Genomic DNA, 23,347 nt, shown 5'->3' with positions numbered 1-23,347 from the left:
ATGGCAAACGCCAGTGAAGTGAGCAAGTTGGAGCAGTGTGTTTTTAACTGCTCTTCTCTGTCCTTGCTATAGAGTGAGTTGCCATAGGAACTCAGATGTGTGAGCAGCCAGCAGAGTGACAAAAGCTAGAGTGTGAGCTGAAAAATCAGGACATGATTTCCAAACTGCCACCACTCCCTCATTTTCAAGCCCACCTACACAAATCAGCTGCTAATGTTTTTATAAACGTAACTGTGAAGCATGTTGGGCAATAACATTGCAATTAAATGTGCTATATAAATAAATAAAAAGTTGAAATGCATTTCTCACTCTATCAAGCTTGCCATGTGCACTTTTTAAATTTGATCAATCAATTGGTTAGTGTAATGTTTACTATCTTTACTCACTCCAAACACTCCACACAGTTACTCTGCCCACTCCATAAAGTTACTCTGCCCAGTCCAACCTTTCCACAGTTACTCCGGGCCACTCCAACCACACAATAGTTACTCAAGCCACCCCAGTTGTAGACTACTGGTGGAGGCAAGAACACTTCACACAATTTCACCAGAAATTGTAGCTTTTCTAGTAATCTTTGGTATTATTATTTGCATCCTCAGCGGGCTAAACCAATGTACAGTTGTGTTAAAAATAATAGCAGTGTGTTTAAAAAAGCGAATGAAGCTCAAAATCCTTCTAATAGCTTTTATTTCCATACACACAAATGCATTGGGAACACTACACATTCTATTCCAAATCAAAACATGAAGAAAAATCTATCAAATTTGTGTTGTTCCTCTAAAAAAAATGAAGAAAAGTGAATATTAAACTGTTTCCAAAAATAACAGTGTTTGCATTCTTCTTTGCAAACTCAAACATTCACTATATAAACTAAAAAATGTTTGAAGATTTTGCTTTCCTTTGAATCACTTAACTAATATTTAGTTGTAAAACCACTGTTTCTGAGAGCTGCTGTACATCTGTGTTGCATAAAGTCAACCAACTTATGAACAGGTTTTCCAGCCCAGGATGATTGGACTACATTCTTCTCTATTTCTTGGTTTTGCCTCAGAAACTGCATTTTTTATGTCACTCCACAAGTTTTCTATTGGATTAAGATCCGGGGATTGGGCTGACCACTCCATAACGTCAATCTTGTTGGTCTGGAACCAAGATGTTGCACGTTTACTGGTGTGTTTGGGGTCGTTGTCTTGTTGGAACACCTATTTCAAGGGCATTTCCTCTTCAGCATAAGGCAGCATGACCTCTTCAAGTATTCTGATGTATTCAAACTGATCCATGATCCCTGGCATGCGATAAATAGGCCCAACACCATAGTATGAGAAACATCCCCATATCATGATGCTTGCGCCACCATGCTTCACTGTCCTCACAGTGCACTGTGGCTTGAATTCAGTGTTTGACAGTGGCAAACCGTCTCCGGCCACTAGACCCAAAAAGAACAATTTTACTTTCATCAGTCCACAAAATGTTGCGCCATCTCTCTTTAGGCTAGTCAATGTGCTCTTTGGCAAATTGTAACCTCTTCAGCACATGTCTTTTTTTCAACAGTGGGACTTTGTGAGGGCTTTTTGCAGATAGCTTGGCTTTGCATAGGCGTCTTCTAATTGTAACATTACTCGTAGGTAACTTTAGACCTTCTTTGATCTTCCTGGAGCTGATTGTTGGCTGAGTCCTAGCCATTTTGGCTATTCTATCCATTCGAATGGTAGTTTCTTTATTTCACGTCCTTCAGGTTTTGGTTGCCATTTTAAAGCATTTGGAATCATTTTAGCTGAGCAGCCTATTATTTTCTGCACTTCTTTATATGATTCCCCTCTACAATCAACTTTTAATCAAGGTATGCTGTTCTTCTCAACAATGTCTGGAACGACCCATTTTCCTCAGAATTTCAGAGAGAAATGCACTGTAACCAGCATGTACAACACTTGATGCATTCCTTCCTTAAATAAGGGCAATAATTGCCACCAGTTTTTCAAAGAATAAATGACCTCACTAATTGACCTCCACACTGCTATTATTTGTAACATTCCCCTTTCAATAAGTGATTGAATTACGAAGAATCAGCAGCATGCATGTCATGACTGTTGGGTCTGTTGGATTTCTATTACTCTACTACACCTGCTAGTAAATTATTTGCCATGTAGAAATATCATTTCTACCAAAAACAATGATTGATCAGGTTAGTGATGTCTGACTGCTATTATTTTGAACACAACTGTATGTGGCAAAGAACCACATTTTAGAGGACCTATCAGCTGTCCTGAAATAGTAATTAATTGTAGTTCTCATATTTTAAAAATATTGGAGCACCTTTTCTTATAACTTTACATTACACTATTCCTGTTTTTTTTCCCTAAAAATGTTTTATTACATTTATAACTCTGTGTTATCAATTGGGGTGTGTCCCTACATTGTCTAATACAGCCCTAGAGGGAATAACAGAGGAACAACGCAACACAGAGTTATGTGAAAAAATGCTCCAGAATTCTCATATCCTGGGTCTTAACGTGTCCTCTTTAAGTAATTAAAGGATGTTTCCTTTCCACCAAAATTGTAGTTATGGCTCCAAATCTGCTCTGCCTTAAAAACGAAATACACTTGCCTATTGACCAGTGCTTATTGCTAGTGCCAAGAATTCTCTTCTCACTGCTTCCAGTCCACTGTGGTCCCAATCATCGTCATGTGCAGCACTGCAGCCATTCACTGTCATGTACCAGTGGGGACACATCATCACTCAGGCTAGTGAGTGGCTGCAGTGATGCATATGACGACATATGATACATCACACTCCCGATTCACATGGGGACCAGACCCGCAGTGCTAGTGAATAAATGCCTTTCTTTCTTTGGGCAGAGCATATTTGGAAACACAACTATAAATACAGTTGAAGTCAGGAAACCCCTTTAATGAATCAGTGATAGAACTATGTACACAGGACAATTTTGCACAGATTAAAATATATATTCATTATTTCAGGAGATCTACTATACTTCATGTTTTTTTTTTTATCAATAGGAAGCATGGGCTTTACTGCCATAATCTTGCCAAACAACTGCATCAATATAGTAAAAATTGTGTCCATACTAATAACATATTGTATAATAATTATTGTTGAGCGAATGGGTATCTGAAGTGGACTTTGGTAACGTAACAAATTAATTTTCCCTGAAGTGCCAATAAAATAGAAAATAAATACATACTCTTCTTATCCATTTGCATGTGAAGAGGCTGCCACGGTCATCTTGATTGAAGATACCGGGCGTCATCACTTCAACGTGATGTCTTCAATCAAGATGGCCGTGTGGTCTCTACGAGATCAAATGCCCTCAATGTTAATCTCAGATGCTGCAATCTGCGATGAACGTGGCATCTGAGGGGTTCAAAGATGGGAGGCCGCACCATCGCCATTCCACATCATTGCTCCCGCTACATACAAAGAAATGCGCTTCGTGGAGCAGTTATTCATTATGAAGCGAAAATTTTAGGAATTTGGCAAAGTAGCCGAATTGAATTTTCCATAAATTTAATGTGTTAAGGACTTATTTGTTTCAAATATTAATTCAGTTTAAATGCTTCTTTTATAACTCTATTTGCTTTGTTGTTGTTTTTATGCTCTTTATAGATTTATTACACCAATATTTTCTTCTCTCCAGTTGCTAAAAAAGAAAGGTTCATATTCATTTCTCCAGAAGCTGGAAAGAGGAGGGCCGACCACTGTGACAATACAACTCAGGGTTAGTATACTTTAGTACAATCAATCATGTCAGAGAATCCTTAGATTGCAGGGGGAGAGAAGAACAAAACATGTGCATTGATGGCTTTTGTGGACCAGCTGATCTGTGGTAAATGAGTTCTCCCTGTCTCTTTCTCATATAGAAAACTCTCACAGAGCTGATTGGAAAGATCCAAGCCAGCACGCTACATCTCATGCATTGCATCAAGCCTAACAACTCGAGACTAGCTGAAACTTTTGATACTTTTTATGTGTCTGCTCAACTGCAATATATTGGTGTTCTGGAGATGGTTAAGATAATACGACATGGATACCCAATACGCCTCTCATTCCCTGACTTCTTGTCAAGGTAGGTTTAAAGGTCAGTTATTTTAGCAAATGGTAGTCTTGCAATTAGAAAATAATTCTCTAGTTGAATCTGTATGTAGCTTTGAGTTTAATAAGTTTGTACACAATATTTGTACCAATCATTGGAGAGATCATTTACAGACAGGCTTGTTTGACATAACTGTGAAGATTATATGTGTAACCCTCTGCATCCAGACAGAACATACTTGCATCTTCCTAAATAGAAATGTATATATAAAAAAAAAAACTATTATCATTTAGTGCAACACAGAGTACCTGCATCAAAGCTCATAATATATGATATTATTTAATAATTTTTTCTTATTTATTTTTTCGGGGGTGATCTTGGGGTTTGTGAAAAAAACTTCAATGCCGCCAGTGTTTTCTGGATTTTGTAATGTAATTTTGAGGATGGGAAATTTTTTTGTTTTTTTTATACCTTCTCAACTTTTGCACAATATAATTTTTCTAAAAGGGAAGCTCCTTGTGTTACAAAATGAAAGTAAGAAGCCCGGGGATGCAAGATTACCCATAATGGCATGCCGCCAGCCAATCTACAGATAGCCATCCCTTGTGATGGTACAGCCCTATAAAACCCTCATCCCGTGAGGTCTACACCATTTTCTTGTAAGCTGAGCATAGGGGCAAGCTCTCATGTGCTAGGGACAGTGTTGCTGAAAATGATTAATAGAAGAATATTGGAAGAATAAAGGAGATCTCCATGTTGGTGTAAGGAGTTTAACAGGCCAATTAATGCTCCCAGTGAAAGGAGTAAGTAAATAAGTTTTTATCCAGGTGAAAAAAGTTGCCTCTCTAGAATTAAAGTGCTCCTCTTACCCTGGAGCCTAAGTCAGTGATTTAGATAGTAGAATATAAAATATAAACTACATTATAAAATATAATATTTTCACTTTAAGAATCAGTGCTATGTTAATTTTTATATTAGAGAGGTTTTCCAGGGTTGATGACCTATTCTCAGGTTAGGTCATTATTATCGGATCGATGAGGTTCTGACTCCCTGTAATCCTAGCTCTCGAATGGAACAGAAAGCCCAAACTCAGTTCAAATTGTAGTGGTCGTGCCGGGTTACTGCAGCTAAACTGCCATTCACTTCATTGGGAGTAGAGCTGCAGTAACCCAGCATGGCCACTACACTTTGAAATGAGCTTTGCTTCTTGCTCTATTCAAAAGCTAGTTAATGAGCCGAAAGCAGCAGGGATCAACTGATTGGTGAGAGTATGGGGTGCTAGGCTCCCACTGATCAGACATTAAGAACTTATCATGAGGACAGATCATCAATATCAAAAGCCTGGAAAGCCCCTTTCAAACTGTGAAAACTTTGATGCTGGTGGACTATGCCTTTAGATGCTGCGGTCAATGCTGACCGCGCCATCAAAAGGGTCTGCGCGGTATCCCCGCTCCTTGTATGCCTCCATTGGGAGCCTGCGATGCTGTGGTTGCCATGGTATCCGGAAGCCTTACAAAGTCTCCTGGGCCTGCCAACTGTGGAAGCCTATGAGACCCAGGCCCCAGGCTGAGTTACATAGGCACACAATCAGTGTAATACTGACCATGTATTCTAATGCATTGTGGAGGGGATCAGACTCCCAAAAGTCCCATAGTGGGACAAAAATAAAAAGCAAAAAAAAAGTTTCAAGTAAAAAAAAAAAGAAGTTCCTCATAATCATGTCATTTAAATTGTAAAAAATAGAAAAAAAAAATACACATATTGTATGCCTGGCTTTATAAAAATATCCAATGATCTACTACAAGTGAACACCATGAAAAAAAACTGTGCCAGAACAACCATTTTTAGGTCACCTCATCTCACAAAAAGCACAACATGAAGCTAAAAACTCTTATGTACCCCAAAATAATACAATGTAAATGTCAACCTCAATGCAAAATAAGACCCCACACAACACAAGACTTTTGCCAGAAAATTTTAAAAAATATATAGCTTTGCAACATCAAAACAAGCAAAACTGCTTTGTGTAAAAGAAAAAAGAAAAAAAAAAGAAAATAAATATACATACACTGCTCAAAAAAATAAAGGGAACACAAAAATAACACATCCTAGATCTGAATTAATTAAACATTCTTCTGAAATACTTTGTTCTTTACATAGTTGAATGTGCTGACAACAAAATCACACAAAAATAAAAAAATGGAAATCAAATTTTTCAACCCATGGAGGTCTGGATTTGGAGTCACACTCAAAATTAAAGTGGAAAAACACACTACAGGCTGATCCAACTTTGATGTAATGTCCTTAAAACAAGTAAAAATCTGGCTCAGTAGTGTGTGTGGCCTCCACGTGCCTGTATGACCTCCCTACAACGCCTGTGCATGCTCCTGATGAGGTGGCGGACGGTCTCCTGAGGGATCTCCTCCAAGACCTGGACTAAAGCATCTGCCAACTCCTGGACAGTCTGTGGTGCAACGTGACGTTGGTGGATAGAGCGAGACATGATGTCCCAGATGTGCTCAATTGGATTCAGGTCTGGGGAACGGGCGGGCCAGTCCATAGCATCAATGCCTTTGTCTTGCAGGAACTGCTGACACACTCCAGCCACATGAGGTCTAGCATTGTCTTGCATTAGGAGGAACCCAGGGCCAACCACACCAGCATATGGTCTCACAAGGGGTCTGAGGATCTCATCTCGGTACCTAATGGCAGTCAGGCTACCTCTGGCGAGCACATGGAGGGCTGTGCGGCCCTCCAAAGAAATGCCACCCCACACCATTACTGACCCAATGCCAAACCGGTCATGCTGGAGGATGTTGCAGGCAGCAGAATGTTCTCCACGGCGTCTCCAGACTCTGTCACGTCTGTCACATGTGCTCAGTGTGAACCTGCTTTCATCTGTGAAGAGCACAGGGCGCCAGTGGCGAATTTGCCAATCTTGGTGTTCTCTGGCAAATGCCAAACGTCCTGCACGGTGTTGGGCTGTAAGCACAACCCCCACCTGTGGACGTCGGGCCCTCATATCACCCTCATGGAGTCTGTTTCTGACCGTTTGAGCAGACACATGCACATTTGTGGCCCGCTGGAGGTCATTTTGCAGAGCTCTGGCAGTGCTCCTCCTGTTTCTCCTTGCACAAAGGCGGAGGTAGCGGTCCTGCTGCTGGGTTGTTGCCCTCCTACGGCCTCCTCCACGTCTCCTGATGTACTGGCCTGTCTCCTGGTAGCGCCTCCATGCTCTGGACACTACGCTGACAGACACAGCAAACCTTCTTGCCATAGCTCGCATTGATGTGCCATCCTGGATAAGCTGCACTACCTGAGCCACTTGTGTGGGTTGTAGACTCCGTCTCATGCTACCACTAGAGTGAAAGCACCGCCAGCATTCAAAAGTGACCAAAACATCAGCCAGGAAGCATAGGAACTGAGAAGCGGTCTGTGGTCACCACCTGCAGAACCACTCTTTTATTGGGGGTGTCTTGCTAATTGCCTATAATTTCCACCTGTTATCTATCCAATTTGCACAACAGCATGTGAAATTGATTGTCACTCAGTGTTGCTTCCTAAGTGGACAGTTTGATTTCACAGAAGTGTGATTGACTTGGAGTTACATTGTGTTGTTTAAGTGTTCCCTTTATTTTTTTGAGCAGTGTATATATATATATATATATATATATATATAAAATGGTTTTCTCTATACTCGTACTGACCAGCATAACAAGTCATCAAAAAGTCACATGTATCTCAAAATAGAACCATTGATGATGATCCTGTAGTCTGATGAGTTATCCTATCTGTATATTTATACTATAGTGATGTATATGTACAGTATATATACAATCCTCTGATAGAGGCTGATAACAGAGAACAGTGATGTGATTGGGAAAACTGTCCAATAAAAATATAGCCTGGCTCACACAATACTAATGAGGAATAAACTCATTCCTCCTTCAGCTTGCGTGCAGATGAGGCATATGGCTGATCCAACATGGTTTCCTATGAAAAGATATTAGAAGTAGAGATGAGCAAAGCTTACAAAAATTCAATTTGGCTGCTTCAACGAATTTTCCCCAAAAATTTGCTTTGTGACTAATTATTGTGTCGTGAAGTGCATTTCTTTGTAAGTAGCCGGCGTAATGACGGGGAACGACAATTGTGCTGCCGCCATCATTGAACCCCTTAAATGCTGCGTTCATCACTGATCACAGCATCTGAGATAGAAAATAAGGGCTTTCAGGGGTTAATCGTTAAAATAAAATACTTACCTTACCCATTTGAGCACGAAGAAGTAGTCACAGTCATGTTGATTGAAGGTCCAGCGCGAAATCGAGTGCGGTGCGTGATGACATCATCACGCTGACCAGCACATGATTTCACCTCTTTGCGCTGAAATGGATGAGGTGAGTATTATTATTTTTATTTACCGCCATTTCGTCAAAATTGGGGGAAATTTGGCTTTGTGGCAAATCGAATTTTCCCTGAAATTCAGATCGATGTCCACTTCGGATACTTCGATTTGCTCAACACTAATTAGAAGGAAGATACAAGACAGTCGCTGGAGATAGTGCCCTCCAATCGCTCCTTTTGAGGCTTGGTCATGTCCGGCAAGGTTGGGACCTTTACAAACACCTTTTTGGACACACGATTTACCTACGTGTATGTGCCAGATTTGTGGTCAAATTGTTCAGTCATTTGGTTGCCTATAGACAGACATTCACTTTTATAGTATAGATGTGGTTCTCAAGCAGAAAGATGATTGATTTACATAGAAAATGACTAATCTCAGAGTAGTTTATTATGCCATAAGCATATGACCAGACTTATGATTTGAATATGTTTGCAAGATGAGGGCAGCCAGACACTTTTTCACACGACCTTCACATAGCTAAATATTTAATCCCACAGAAAACGTTCAGTGTATCCTGCACTTTTTCCTGGCTTTTGAAAAATTACAGCAGGAATGTTGTATTTTGCTGCCAGCCATTAAGTGCAACTGAGGTCAATACATTTCAATATGCCTTTGGTTCATAATAATGGTTAATGCATTGTTCAAGTAGAAATGATTGCCTACAATAAAATAATTAAGGCTGTGAATGGATCTGTCACATTAATACTTTACTGCGATTTTATTCTCAGTGCTCATGAATATCAGTTCCAGTGACAGGCAGACATATAGTCTAAGACAGCATATAATGAATCAGTAGATGCTATGCTTGATCTGCTTTGATTTAAGGAAGTATTCCAGTTTTAATGATTGCATTTATTTATGTAGAGAATAAGAACAAGTTTCTAATTTAAAAGTTTTCTCGCAGACCTTATATCCGTGCATTTGCCTCTCCCTAAAGAAAAAAAAAGGTACAGTCCATTTTAGGGTACTTTCACACTAGTGTTATTCTTTTCCGGTATTGAGTTCCGTTCTAGGGGCTCAATACCGGAAAAAAATGATCAGTTTTATCCTAATGCATTCTGAATGGAGAGCAATCCCTTCGGGATGCATCAGGAGTTCTTCAGTTCAGTCACTCTTACAGTATTTGGCCAGAGAAAATACCGCAGCATGCTGCAGTATTTTCTCCCTCCAAAATTCTGGAACACTTGCCGAAACACCGGCATTATTTTCCATTGAAATGCATTAATGCCGGATCCGGCACCAAGTGTTCCAGCAAAACAGATCCGGTTTTCCGGTCTGCACATGCGCAGACCTTTAAAAATGCAAAAAAAAAAAATGCCGGATCCATTTTTCCGGATGACACCGGAGAGATGGATCCGGTGTTTCAATGCATTTGTTAGACGGATCCGCATCCGTATTTGTAGTTTCACAACAGCTGGAAAGCCGCAGGTTGGCAGTATCTCATGTCTGTCAATGTCAGTGTAGAAGCAGATCTTTGTGTGTTTGTTTTTTTTTTTTACACTAAAGTTTATTAACAACATGACAAAATCACTTAGAGACAAGAAGCCACATTACAAATCACTACAGACAGGCACATAATGACATAGTTAGGGTATATTTACACGACTGTGTGTAAACCTTTCTGTTTTGCGGTCCGCAAATAACGGAACCATGTGTCCGCATTTTGCGGATAAATGACTTCCGTTTGTGTTCCGTATGTCTTCCGTTTTTTATGGTCCACAAAAAACGGAAGAAAAAAAATAAAATTATTAAGGCCTTCAAAAATACGGAAACGGATCCGCAAAAAACGGATGACATACGGAAACCATTCCAATTTGCGGATCCATTGACTTGAATAGGGCTGCGGACTGATCTGTGCGGACAATAGTAGTACAAGCTTCATATTTTTGCCGACTAGAAATGCAGAAACACGGATGCGGACAACATACTGAACGTTGTCCGCTCATTTTATTCACCCATAGAAATGAATGGATCCGCATCTATTCCGCAAAATGTGGAATGGATGCGGATCAGATGTGGATAAAATTATATGGTCGTGTGAATGTAATTACTGTAATAACCAAAATAAATATCACGATTCCACCACTAGTCCTATTTACTTATCACATGCATGTCATGTAAAACTGCTGCTTACTGAATGCCAGGGTGTAAACAGTGCCATATGACTGATGCCATGTTTAAAGGGAACCTGTCATGTGGATATTTGATTATAATCTAACTAATTATATACAATCATTAACTACTAAAAAGTACCTTAGATGTATTCACTTACTGGTGTGACAGATGGTTACCTCATAATATACACACAAAGATGCCGCATGCCACATGCTAATGAGCTGATTTGAGTCCAGCGTGATGTCATTGAGTCCAGTGTATATTTAATTCAGAGCTATAGCCACTCCCCTGCCCACCTGCTGCTGATTCCTATGGAAAAAAACTGTCAAATCAGCAGCAGGTAGGCGGGGAGAGTCAGGAGCTCATAAATATTCATGACTCATCATTATCAGCTGGAGCTTTTCAATACAAGATGTTGGCAGATTGACTGGGTCAATTAAAGTCCGTAGATTGACACGTGTTATTGAGTGTTAAAATTTAACATTTATAATTTACCCTTAAAATATCTAGAACTGACAGGTTAAAATGATCAGCTATGCCTGCCTGTAAATATTAGTAGTTTGGATAGTCTGAGTATGGGTGAATCCACTAGAGGGCACTCTTAGCTTGTAGCTATCTAGCTCTCTTTATTTTACATAGTGTCATCTGTATTCAATGCAGTGCGCTCTGTTGATTTCACAGTTCGCTGCCTGCTGGTATTAGATAGCCTCATGGGATTCACTACTCTCCTAATGTATATATGTATATATCTCAGACTATCTATCTAGGCTGTGCACTTGCTGGCTAAAACACACTGATATCACTCTCTGCCCCCCGACATGTTTCGCCAAACATTGGGAGCCTGATAGGCCCCGAAACGCGTACGTAGTTTTTTGTCCTACGGAGGCCCCTGTACTCCCAACGGTGACATCACCGAAAGCAGTTACCCGGACAACAGACTTACAAGCTCCCTCGCGCCGCGCGTGCTTCCGGCCGGGGCCGCGCTGCTGCTGGTAGGTGAGCAAGGAGGACGCCAGGATTTAAAAGGACAGCACCAATATATGAACAATACAGAACAGACAAATAGTCAGCGACGCATCGGATTACCCACCAGGGGATCACTTTGGATGAAATACAAGGTATAGACTGTATTACTACTATCATCATCATTTTTGCTTTCACCGTTTAATATCTAATTCACAGAGCTAATACTTGTATTCCTTTATTCTCTTGTTACCCTCACCGTCTGACTACATGTCCAGATCCTAATAATATTACAAACTTACCCTTGTCCAGCTGACCTTTGAAATTAACCCCTCACTTGTTCAGGCTGGCAGTAACTGATGGTACTAATTTAAAGGATTAGCTGTTTTGATTGTGTACACCAGCGCTTATGTCTCACATCACCCACGGGTGACATACCATTAATATGAATAGGATTTTGACACGCTCCCTGCTGAGCTGTGCCTCGTACACAGTTCAGTAGGGAGGTTACTGTGAAAGCCCTGGAAAGCCTCAGCAGAGACCCCAGGCTGTCATGGTAACAGATCAGAGCCCTGATTTCACAGCGGTGGCTCTGATCAGAAGGCAGAGGGAGCTGCATCCCTCTGCCTTACCTCAGAGATGCTGCAATCAGTTTTTAACGCCGTATCTGAGGGGTTAAATGACGGGATTTGGTGTGATCACCATTCCCCATCATTGCAGCTAAGTGCTTGCTGTATTATACAGCCAGTGTGGCGCGTGCTTACTGCTGCAGCCCACTCTGTACAATTTCAGTCACATAATGCCGTACATGTATGCAGTAAGAGATTAACTCAACAAGAAGCCAAATGAACATGTCCTTTAAAGGGGCTGTCTGCTTAAAAAAAACATTTTCTAACACACTATTAGAGATTTCCTAGTTAAGTATAATGGGGTCCTCCTTTCAGTGGAGCATTACAGAGAGGGTCTCTGTCCTTGGAGGACTGAACATGTTTGTGTGTTAAATGGACAGTCTGGCATTTCAAGGATATTGAACTCTTGTTGCCAGGTTTATACCCAGTTTGCAGTTGATAGCCCCAGCAGTGAGACCTCCTGCAATTGGTTTATAGTAACTTTGTAACACAATGGGATTGTCCAATGAAGACAAGTCAGTTTTTAATATTTTGTGCACATTTCTATACACAGTGCATCACAATTTACAGGCTGACTATAATATACTTATTTCTTGCTTCATTTCTGTGTGCCAGCATTCTAAAATCCAGGAAAGATTTACAGTACAAGGCTATTACTTTAACAGTGACTTTGCAATCTTTGCTTGAGTCAGGAAGTAGATATAACTAGCTAAGGAAGTTTTGATGAGCCCATAGCTATTAATAAAATCACAGTTCATATTCCATCACCTCTATATTCCTGGATGTCTGGAAGTGACTGATAAGCTTATATTTAAAAGGGACTGGCATTAATTCATTGCAGAGCCCTTAATAACATCAAGCTTCAGATAAAAAATCCAACACCTTTAGATGTAATGTTCTCTAGATCACTTTCAGTATGTAATTGCTAAAAATAAGTAAAATGCCATTGTTCCTATCAATCTGGCCAAAACACAATTTAACTATAAAGACAAAATTAACCTGGAGATGTACAACTTGAAAAGAATAGTAGTAGTATCAGTATGGATGACTGACCACCCATATATCTAAATTGATTCTACCATAACTAGTCAGAGACATTACTCGATAGTTCTTGGCACAGATGCAAAATATGTGACAGGGCACCTCCAACCACTAGATCATGTGCTATTAAATAAAAACAAAAATTATTATTTTATTTTTCATTATTTCTGTTATTGAAATATACATATGTATATATTTATTTATTTATTTATATGTCTCGGGCACAATGTGGCTCACAGACCTTTTTCATTTGGCTTCTGGCTGCCCAAGCCAGGCATTGGATCAGTGAGGATGTCTATCCCTGTAATCAGTGGGCAAGAGGGAGTGGCAAAGGGTGAAAGGAGTTAAAGCGGTTCTTTGAGGTGCTAAACCTGCCCCTTGGTACACCGAGCACCACAAACTACACATCAAAATGCTGGAAGAGAGGGATTGTTGCAATCAGCATGATCAATACTAGCAGGTCGGTTTAATAGATCATGCTGACAGACGCTCTTTAACCACCTCAGCCCCCAGTGCTTAAACACCCTGAAAGACCAGGCCACTTTTTACACTTCTGACCTACACTACTTTCACCGTTTATTGCTCGGTCATGCAACTTACCACCCAAATGAATTTTACCTCCTTTTCTTCTCACTAATAGAGCTTTCATTTGGTGGTATTTCATTGCTGCTGACATTTTTACTTTTTTTGTTATTAATTGAAATTTAACGATTTTTTTGCAAAAAAATGACATTTTTCACTTTCAGTTGTAAAATTTTGCAAAAAAAACGAGATCCATATATAAATTTTGCTCTAAATTTATTGTTCTACATGTCTTTGATAAAAAAAAAATGTTTGGGTAAAAAAAAAATGCTTTGGGTAAAAGTTATAGCGTTTACAAACTATGGTACAAAAATGTGAATTTCCGCTTTTTGAAGCAGCTCTGACTTTCTGAGCACCTGTCATGTTTCCTGAGGTTCTACAATGGCCAGACAGTACAAACACCCCACAAATGACCCCATTTCGGAAAGTACACACCCTAAGGTATTCGCTGATGGGCCTAGTGAGTTCATATAACTTTTTATTTTTTGTCACAAGTTAGCGGAAAATGATGATTTTATTTTTTTTTTCTTACAAAGTCTCATATTCCACTAACTTGTGACAAAAAATAAAAAGTTCTATGAACTCACTATGCCCATCACGAAATACCTTGGGGTCTCTTCTTTCCAAAATGGGGTCACTTGTGGGGTAGTTATACTGCCCTGGCATTCTAGGGGCCCAAATGTGTGGTAAGGAGTTTAAAATCAAATTCTGTAAAAAATGACCTGTGAAATCCGAAAGGTGCTCTTTGGAATATGGGCCCCTTTGCCCACCTAGGCTGCAAAAAAGTGTCACACATCTGGTATCTCTGTATTCAGGAGAAGTTGAGGAATGTGTTTTGGGGTGTCATTTTACATATACCCATGCTGGGTGAGATAAATATCTTGGTCAAATGCCAACTTTGTATAAAAAAATGGGAAAAGTTGTCTTTTGCCAAGATATTTCTCTCACCCAGCATGGGTATATGTAAAATGACACCCCAAAACACATTCCCCAACTTCTCCTGAGTACGGAGATACCAGATGTGTGACACTTTTTTGCAGCCTAGGTGGGCAAAGGGGCCCATATTCCAAAGAGCACCTTTCGGATTTCACAGGTCATTTTTTACAGAATTTGATTTCAAACTCCTTACCACACATTTGGGCCCCTAGAATGACAGGGCAGTATAACTACCCCACAAGTGACCCCATTTTGGAAAGAAGACACCCCAAGGTATTCCGTGAGGGGCATGGCAAGTTCCTAGAATTTTTTATTTTTTGTCACAAGTTAGTGGAAAATGATGATTTTTTTTTTATTTTTTTTTCATACAAAGTCTCATATTCCACTAACTTGTGACAAAAAATAAAAACTTCCATGAACTCACTATGCCCATCAGCGAATACCTTGGGGTCTCTTCTTTCCAAAATGGGGTCACTTGTGGGGTAGTTATACTGCCCTGGCATTCTAAGGGCCCAAATGTGTGGTAAGAAGTTTGAAATCAAATTCTGTAAAAAATGACCTGTGAAATCCGAAAGGTGCTCTTTGGAATATGGGCCCCTTTACCCACCTAGGCTGCAAAAAAGTGTCACACATCTGGTATCTCTGTATTCAGGAGAAGTTGAGGAATGTGTTTTGGGGTGTCTTTTTACATATACCCATGCTGGGTGAGATAAATATCTTGGTCAAATGCCAACTTTGTATAAAAAAATGGGAAAAGTTGTCTTTTGCCAAGATATTTCTCTCACCCAGCATGGGTATATGTAAAATGACACCCCGAAAATCTGCATTTTCCACTAACTTGTGACAAAAAATAAAAAATTCTAGGAACTCGCCATGCCCCTCACGGAATACCTTGGGGTGTCTTCTTTCCAAAATGGGGTCACTTGTGGGGTAGTTATACTGCCCTGGCATTTTCCAGGGGCCCTAATGTGTGGTAAGTAGGTAAATGACCTGTGAAATCCTAAAGGTGCTCTTTGGAATATGGGCCCCTTTGCCCACCTAGGCTGCAAAAAAGTGTCACACATGTGGTATCGCCGTATTCAGGAGAAGTTGGGGAATGTGTTTTGGGGTGTCATTTTACATATACCCTTGCTGGGTGAGAGAAATATCTTGGCAAAAGACAACTTTTCCCATTTTTTTATACAAAGTTGGCATTTGACCAAGATATTTCTCTCACCCAGCATGGGTATATGTAAAATGACACCCCAAAACACATTCCCCAACTTCTCCTGAGTACGGCGATACCAGATGTGTGACACTTTTTTGCAGCCTAGATGCGCAAAGGGGCCCATATTCCAAAGAGCACCTTTCGGATTTCACAGGTCATTTTTTACAGAATTTGATTTTAAACTCCTTACCACACATTTGGGCCCCTACAATGCCAGGGCAGTATAACTGCCCAAATTCCTTTTAGGAGGGCATTTTTAGACATTTGGATACCAGACTTCTTCTCACGCTTTGGGGCCCCTAGAATGCCAGGGCAGTATAAATACCCCACATGTGACCCCATTTTGGAAAGAAGACACCCCAAGGTATTCAATGAGGGGCATGGCGAGTTCATAGAAAAAAAAAAATTTTGGCACAAGTTAGCGGAAATTGATATTTTTAATTTTTTTTCTCACAAAGTCTCCCGTTCCGCTAACTTGGGACAAAAATTTCAATCTTTCATGGACTCAATATGCCCCTCACGGAATACCTGGGGGTGTCTTCTTTCCGAAATGGGGTCACATGTGGGGTATTTATACTGCCCTGGCATTCTAGGGGCCCTAAAGCGTGAGAAGAAGTCTGGAATATAAATGTCTAAAAAATTTTACGCATTTGGATTCCGTGAGGGGTATGGTGAGTTCATGTGAGATTTTATTTTTTGACACAAGTTAGTGGAATATGAGACTTTGTAAGAAAAAAAAATAATAATTCCGCTAACTTGGGCCAAAAAAATGTCTGAATGGAGCCTTACAGAGGGTGATCAATGACAGGGGGGTGATCAATGACAGGGGGAGTGATCAATGACAGGGGTGGTGATCAATGACAGGGGGGTGATCAGGGAGTCTTAATGGGGTGATCACCACAGTCATTGATCACCCCCCCTGGAAGGCTCCAGGGAGACGCCTGTATGTGTTTTGCGGATCCGATCCATCTATCAGTGGATCCGTAAAAATCATGCGGACATCTGAATGGAGCTTTACAGGGGGTTGATCAATGACAGGGGTGTAATCAATGACAGGGGGGTGATCAGGGAGTCTATATGGGGTGATAACCACAGTCATTGATCACGCCCCTGTAAGGCTTCATTCAGACGTCCGTATGCGTTTTGCGGATCCGATCCATCTATCAGTGGATCCGTAAAAATCATGCAAACATCTGAATGGAGCTTTACAGGGGGTTGATCAATGACAGGGGTGTAATCAATGACAGGGGGGTGATCAGGGAGTCTATATGGGGTGATAACCACAGTCATTGATCAGCCCCTGTAAGGCTTCATTCAGACGTCCGGATGCGTTTTGCGGATCCGATCCATCTATCAGTGCATCCGTAAAAATCATGCAAACATCTGAATGGAGCTTTACAGGGGGTTGATCAATGACAGGGGTGTAATCAATGACAGGGGGGTGATCAGGGAGTCTATATGGGGTGATAACCACAGTCATTGATCACGCCCCTGTAAGGCTTCATTCAGACGTCCGGATGCGTTTTGCGGATCCGATCCATCTATCAGTGGATCCGTAAAAATCATGCGGACATCTGAATGGAGCTTTACAGGGGGTTGATCAATGACAGGGGTGTAATCAATGACAGGGGGGTGATCAGGGAGTCTATATGGGGTGATAACCACAGTCATTGATCACGCCCCTGTAAGGCTTCATCCAGACGTCCGTATGCGTTTTGCGGATCTGATCCATCTATCAGTGCATCCGTAAAAATCATGCGGACATCTGAATGGAGCTTTACAGGGGGGTAATCAATGACAGGGGGGTGATCAGGGAGTCTATATGGGGTGATAACCACAGTCATTGATCATGCCCCTGTAAGGCTTCATTCAGACGTCCGGATGCGTTTTGCGGATCCGATCCATCTATCAGTGCATCCGTAAAAATCATGCGGACATCTGAATGGAGCTTTACAGGGGGGTAATCAATGACAGGGGGGTGATCAGGGAGTCTATATGGGGTGATAACCACAGTCATTGATCATGCCCCTGTAAGGCTTCATTCAGACGTCCGGATGCGTTTTGCGGATCTGATCCATCTATCAGTGGATCCGTAAAAATCATGCGGACGTCTGAATAGAGCTTTACAGGGGGGTAATCAATGACAGGGGGGTGATCAGGGAGTCTATATGGGGTGATCACCACAGTCATTGATCACGCCCCTGTAAGGCTTCATTCAGACGTCCGGATGCGTTTTGCGGATCCGATCCATCTATCAGTGGATCCGTAAAAATCATGCGGACGTCTGAATGGAGCTTTACAGGGGGTTGATCAATGACAGGGGGGTAATCAATGACAGGGGGGTGATCAGGGAGTCTATATGGGGTGATCAGGGACTAATAAGGGGTTAATAAGTGACCGGGGGGGGGGGTGTAGTGTAGTGTAGTGGTGCTTGGTGCTACTTTACTGAGCTACCTGTGTCCTCTGGTGGTCGATCCAAACAAAGGAGACCACCAGAGGACCAGGTAGCAGGTATATTAGACGCTGTTATCAAAACAGCGTCTAATATACCTGTTAGGGGTTAAAAAAAACACATCTCCAGCCTGCCAGCGAACGATCGCCGCTGGCAGGCTGGAGATCAACTCTCTTACCTTCCGTTCCTGTGCGCTCGTTCACAGGAAATCTCGCGTCTCGCGAGATGACGCATATATGCGTGACTATGCGCAGCGCTGCCACCTCCGGAACGCGATCCTGCGTTAGGCGGTCCGGAGGTGGTTAAAACCAGCCACAATAGCTAGAAATAGAATATGGTGAACATCAAAGTTTATATTTTACACTGTCCCTATCCTGTCCATACCCATAGAGTAAAATATGCAGATGGCTTTTCTAGGATTACATGGAAATCATATACCTGCTGTTCTGTCTCAGCATCGGTTGTACCTGCCACAAGCTTCTTGTAGACCCAGTCTGTAAGGATGTGTGCAGCAGGTTGAATGATCACCTTAACAGATAGTTTACTCAATGAATAAAGACTCCAGAGGTGATTTCCAATGCTTCTTTATGCTTCAAGGTAGCAAGGGTATAAACATAGAGGCCTTTTTCATAGTTACATTTCCAATGAAGTTACACAGCTCCCACACTCTCCAGTCTCTTCATAACAACTATACAAAATGGAGTTACAGCAGGAAATGGAGGGTGGGAGCAACCAACTAGCCAGAAACAGCAGGGGTGTAAGGATCATACCAAATAACATAGTAACATAACATGTAATAACAACTGCTAGACGGTAAAAGCTGCGTGGCAGCACACCTGCATATACCTCCACACTATGCCTGATAGCAGTCGGTGTTCTCCAGCCTTCCTGCAAACTCTGATGCAGCCATCAATGGCAAACAATAGTGTTAAGTGATAAACACAGGTTGTGCCTTGGTACTAATAATGGCCCATCAGAGCTCACAGGACCAACACCAGGTGTCATGTTGTGGGGCAACATTAGCCACCATAGCTGTTCCTGTCTAGTATCCATAGATGGAATATTGACCAGCCTTTGGTATGTCGAGCACATCATGGAACCAGTTCTACTGCCTTTTTGACTCAGTTAGATGTGGTGTTCCAACAAGATAACTCTCGCTTGCACACTGCCTGCGGTATTGAACGTGCTCTTATGGATATCCAGCAGCTCCCCTGACCAGCTCAATAACCAGATCATTCCCCCATGAGAATGTCTGCGACTGGATGAGGCAATGGATCTGCCATGAAGAGCAGCCAACAACCACCTTGGCTAAAAGAGCTTGAAATGACATACCAACATAGGAGGATACCCAGCATCTGTAAGATAATTACCATCCTGTAGTGCCACAACGGTAGATGGCACCTAGTATTAATATGATCCAGCCTCAACATATATCCTGCTGCAGAACCAAAAATAAAGGGTGCAACACCTTTGTTGTGTTATCATTGACCAGGCACCACAAGTAGTTTATACTTTGTCAGTCTAAGCTCAATCACAATGGGGGAGATTCATCAAACTGGTGTAAAGTAGAACTGGGTAGTTGCCCATAGCAACCAATCAGATTTTACCTTTCATGTTTCATAGCTCCTTTGAAAAATGAAAGATGGAATACTATTGGTTGCTATGGGCAACTAAGTCAGTTCTACTTTACACCAGTTTGATAAACCTCCCCCATTAGGTTTTCCAGGTGTTCTTTTTTTCATTTCCAGTAGTGTATATAGGTTTTGGTGGTGCACTTACTTTTCAAGGTGTGTAATCCCTGTATTTTAAAGGTTCTATACAGGCGTTCATCTGTATACAGTGTACACTAGATATAGATCACAGCATACATTTTCATTTAGTAACAATATGATTCATCTATGTAAAGGGTTTTTCCAGAGAATTTTCTTTTAAACGCTTGGATAGGTAATAAAATAACAAAAATAAATAAAAAATGATCCCCCCATTGCTGCTGATCTGAAACTGTTCCAATCAGTGATGGCCAGTTCGCATTGTTCGCCCGCGAACACATGCGGGCTGCCATCTTAACTCACAGGGCTTACCTGTGCATCGCCGGACTTGTGAGTTAAGATGGCAGCGCGCATGTGTTCGCGGGCGAACAATGCGAACTGGCCATCACTGGTTCCAATCCCCCACTGCTCTCCACTTCCTGGCTCAAAACACACAAAATGTATGGAACTGCCTGCTCAGCCAATGTATCAAGATTGGTGAATTTTAAGTAAAGTATATTTTTTTGTTTTTTTTTACATTTTTAACCCATTCTGACCCTTTTTTACAAACATTTTGTTCAACCAGATAACCCCTTTAATGTTTTCTGCCCTGAAGCTTGTATATTTACATATTAACCCTTCATCTGAATTTCAGGTATAAGCACTTATCAGAAATCTTAACAAGACAGAAGAATAAAGCATCACCTGAAGAGAAATGCCGACATGTTCTAGAAAAATGCAAGCAGCAAGGATGGCAGGTAATATAAAACTACTCATTTGCATTAAGTAAAGTTCATAAGCTGCTTGGATTTCCTTCCTTATTTCTTTCTTTGCTAGATAAAATTCACTCATTAAATGTATTCCCAAGTGTCAGGTTTTCTAGGAAACACATAATTTTCCGCTGAACTTCATATCTACATTTATTAGGAATTTTCTTGAATTGCTTTATCTTATATCTTATTTAACAAGATGCTCAGGGCAGCTGTTAGAACATTGAAATAAGCTAATATATTTTTACTGGGCTACCCTTCATCCAGAACCAAGGGAGTTATGCATCTGTAGCAATTAATTAGTGAAAGTAAAATCAACCAGTCTATTTCCAGATAAGAAGAGATTAGTTGCTGCTGTGGTTCAATCATATTGTCTGGATTGGGTAAAACTAGTGTTGAGTGAATTTCAGGATAAATTTGATTTGCCGCGAAGCCAAATTTCCTGATGCTTTGTGGTAGCGAATCAATTTAACCTGAAACGGGCTGGCCACCGCTATCTTGCTTGAAGATCTTGTCTGAAAGCTTGTGTGCGGTGATGTATGCCGTCACCATGTTGGCCCGCATAATGGCATCATCTTTAAGCAAGATGGCGGCGGCCTGGCAGTCGCGAGCAAATGGATCAAGTAAGTATGATTTTTTTTTTCTTTTAATATTTACACTGTGTTATGTACATCAGATGCCGCGATCATATATGAATGTGGCATCTGAGGGCTACAATGACTGGCAGCGGCGCAATTGCTGCTCCCTATCATTGCACCCACTACTAATAAAGAAATGTGCTTAGTGACAAAGTAACTATTCACAAAGCGATTTACTTTGTAAAATTCAGCAAAGCAGCCAAATCAAATTTTCCAATACTTTGCTCATCTCTGGGAACAGGTTTAAAGTTGGTCATACACATGAGATAACTGTCAGCTGAACGTTCTTTTGGCTGACAGCTATCGCTTGCAATCCTTCTATACTGTAAGAGTTAGGTAGCTCAGATTCCAGGCAACCTCAGTTTTCCATCAACTGTCCAGATTTACATAAAATAAACATAAACAAACTAAATTCTCTGCCTGTCCGGCTCTAACTATACAATAAGGAACTCCTGACTAACCTGGTGCCAGCCTAACACTGGACACCAAACATAACCCTATTGTTTGTACCACCTGATATACTCACAGAGACTCCAAGCAGTTCTGTCCCCACTCCAGCAACACAGGGTTTTTTTTTATTTATTTTTTTACAAACCCGAATTACAGAGAGGTCTGCGTAGACCTCTGCTGAACCTTTAATATCTTATCCATAACCCTCTGGAAGGTTGCAGGGGCTCCATGCAAACCAAATGGCAAGACAGTATAAGGAACAACCCATCAGGAGTGGCAAAGGCAGTTTTCTCTTTGGCCTCATTTGTCAGGGGAATTTGCCAGTATCCTTTGGTTAGGTCTAGAGTGGAGATATACCTGGCATTTCCGAGCCTTTCAATGAGCTCATCAACACGTGGCATTGGGTAAGCAAGCATCAAACTTAGATATGGTGTTCAACTTCCGGAAGTCATTGAAAAACCTCCAGCTGCCATCTGGTTTGGGGATCAGAACTATGGGGCTGGACCACTGGCTATGGGACTCAATTACCCCAAGTTCCAAAAATGCTCTCACTTTTTCACAGATAATCCCTCTCCTGGCCACGGGTATTCTATAGGGTCACAGCTTAACCCTTTTTCCTGGGTCTGTAATGATGTCATGTTTTAGGACAGAGGTGCGACCTGCGATCTCCGAGAAGAAATCCCTATTCTTAAAGATGAACCCCTGTGCTTCTACTTTTTGTGTCTTGGCCAGGGAGTCCAGTACGGTTACCTCTGGCAACAGGGCACCGCTGCCCTGGTGGGTAGGAGGTGTCGGCAGCAAGGGATAGTCGATCTTTCCACGGTTTTATAAGATTGACATGATATACTTGCTCATGCTTCCTCTTACCTGGTTGATGGATTTTATAGTTTACCTCATTTACTCTATCACCTCAAAGGGGCCTTGCCACTTAGCCAGGAATTTACTCTCTACTGTAGGAATCAGCACCAGCACCCGGTCCCCTGGCACAAAGGGCCCGCTGGGCCTGGGCCATATGTTCTCGTACAATAGGCATCACCGCAGCTATGCGATCTTGCATTTTTTCCAAATGTTCAATGACACTTCTATAGGGGGTGGTCAATGAGCACGCTCTCATGAGCACAGATTCCAGGCAACCCCAGCTTTCCATCAACTGTCCAGATTATATTGCCAGCGGGTGGTACATAATATAAACATAAACAAACAAAATTCTATGCCTAAACATAACCCTATTTTTTGTACCACCTGCTATAACCACAGAGACTCCAAGCAGTTCTGTCCCTAGGCAAAGAGAAAGAGATGTGTCTCCATTCTCATCCTTATATCAGGCTAGCACACCTGAATAGTGATTACCTGACAGCC

The 23,347-nt window shown here is 41.4% G+C and overlaps 1 protein-coding gene across 1 annotated transcript in view; it reads left to right on the top strand.

Annotated features, from left to right (window-relative positions):
• MYO16 (myosin XVI) overlaps window positions 1-23,347 on the top strand; it is a 441,642-nt gene that overhangs the window by 271,424 nt on the left and 146,871 nt on the right. The window contains exons 25-27 of the mRNA XM_040422330.1: window positions 3,657-3,737; window positions 3,880-4,085; window positions 20,786-20,888. Coding sequence (XP_040278264.1) covers window positions 3,657-3,737; window positions 3,880-4,085; window positions 20,786-20,888 — 390 coding nt within the window. The remainder of the gene's footprint in view (window positions 1-3,656; window positions 3,738-3,879; window positions 4,086-20,785; window positions 20,889-23,347) is intronic.

Source organism: Bufo bufo, chromosome 3 (genome assembly GCF_905171765.1).
Source record: "Bufo bufo chromosome 3, aBufBuf1.1, whole genome shotgun sequence".
NCBI classification, from domain to species: Eukaryota; Metazoa; Chordata; class Amphibia; order Anura; family Bufonidae; genus Bufo; species Bufo bufo.
This window is presented reverse-complemented; position numbering and strand designations above follow the sequence as displayed.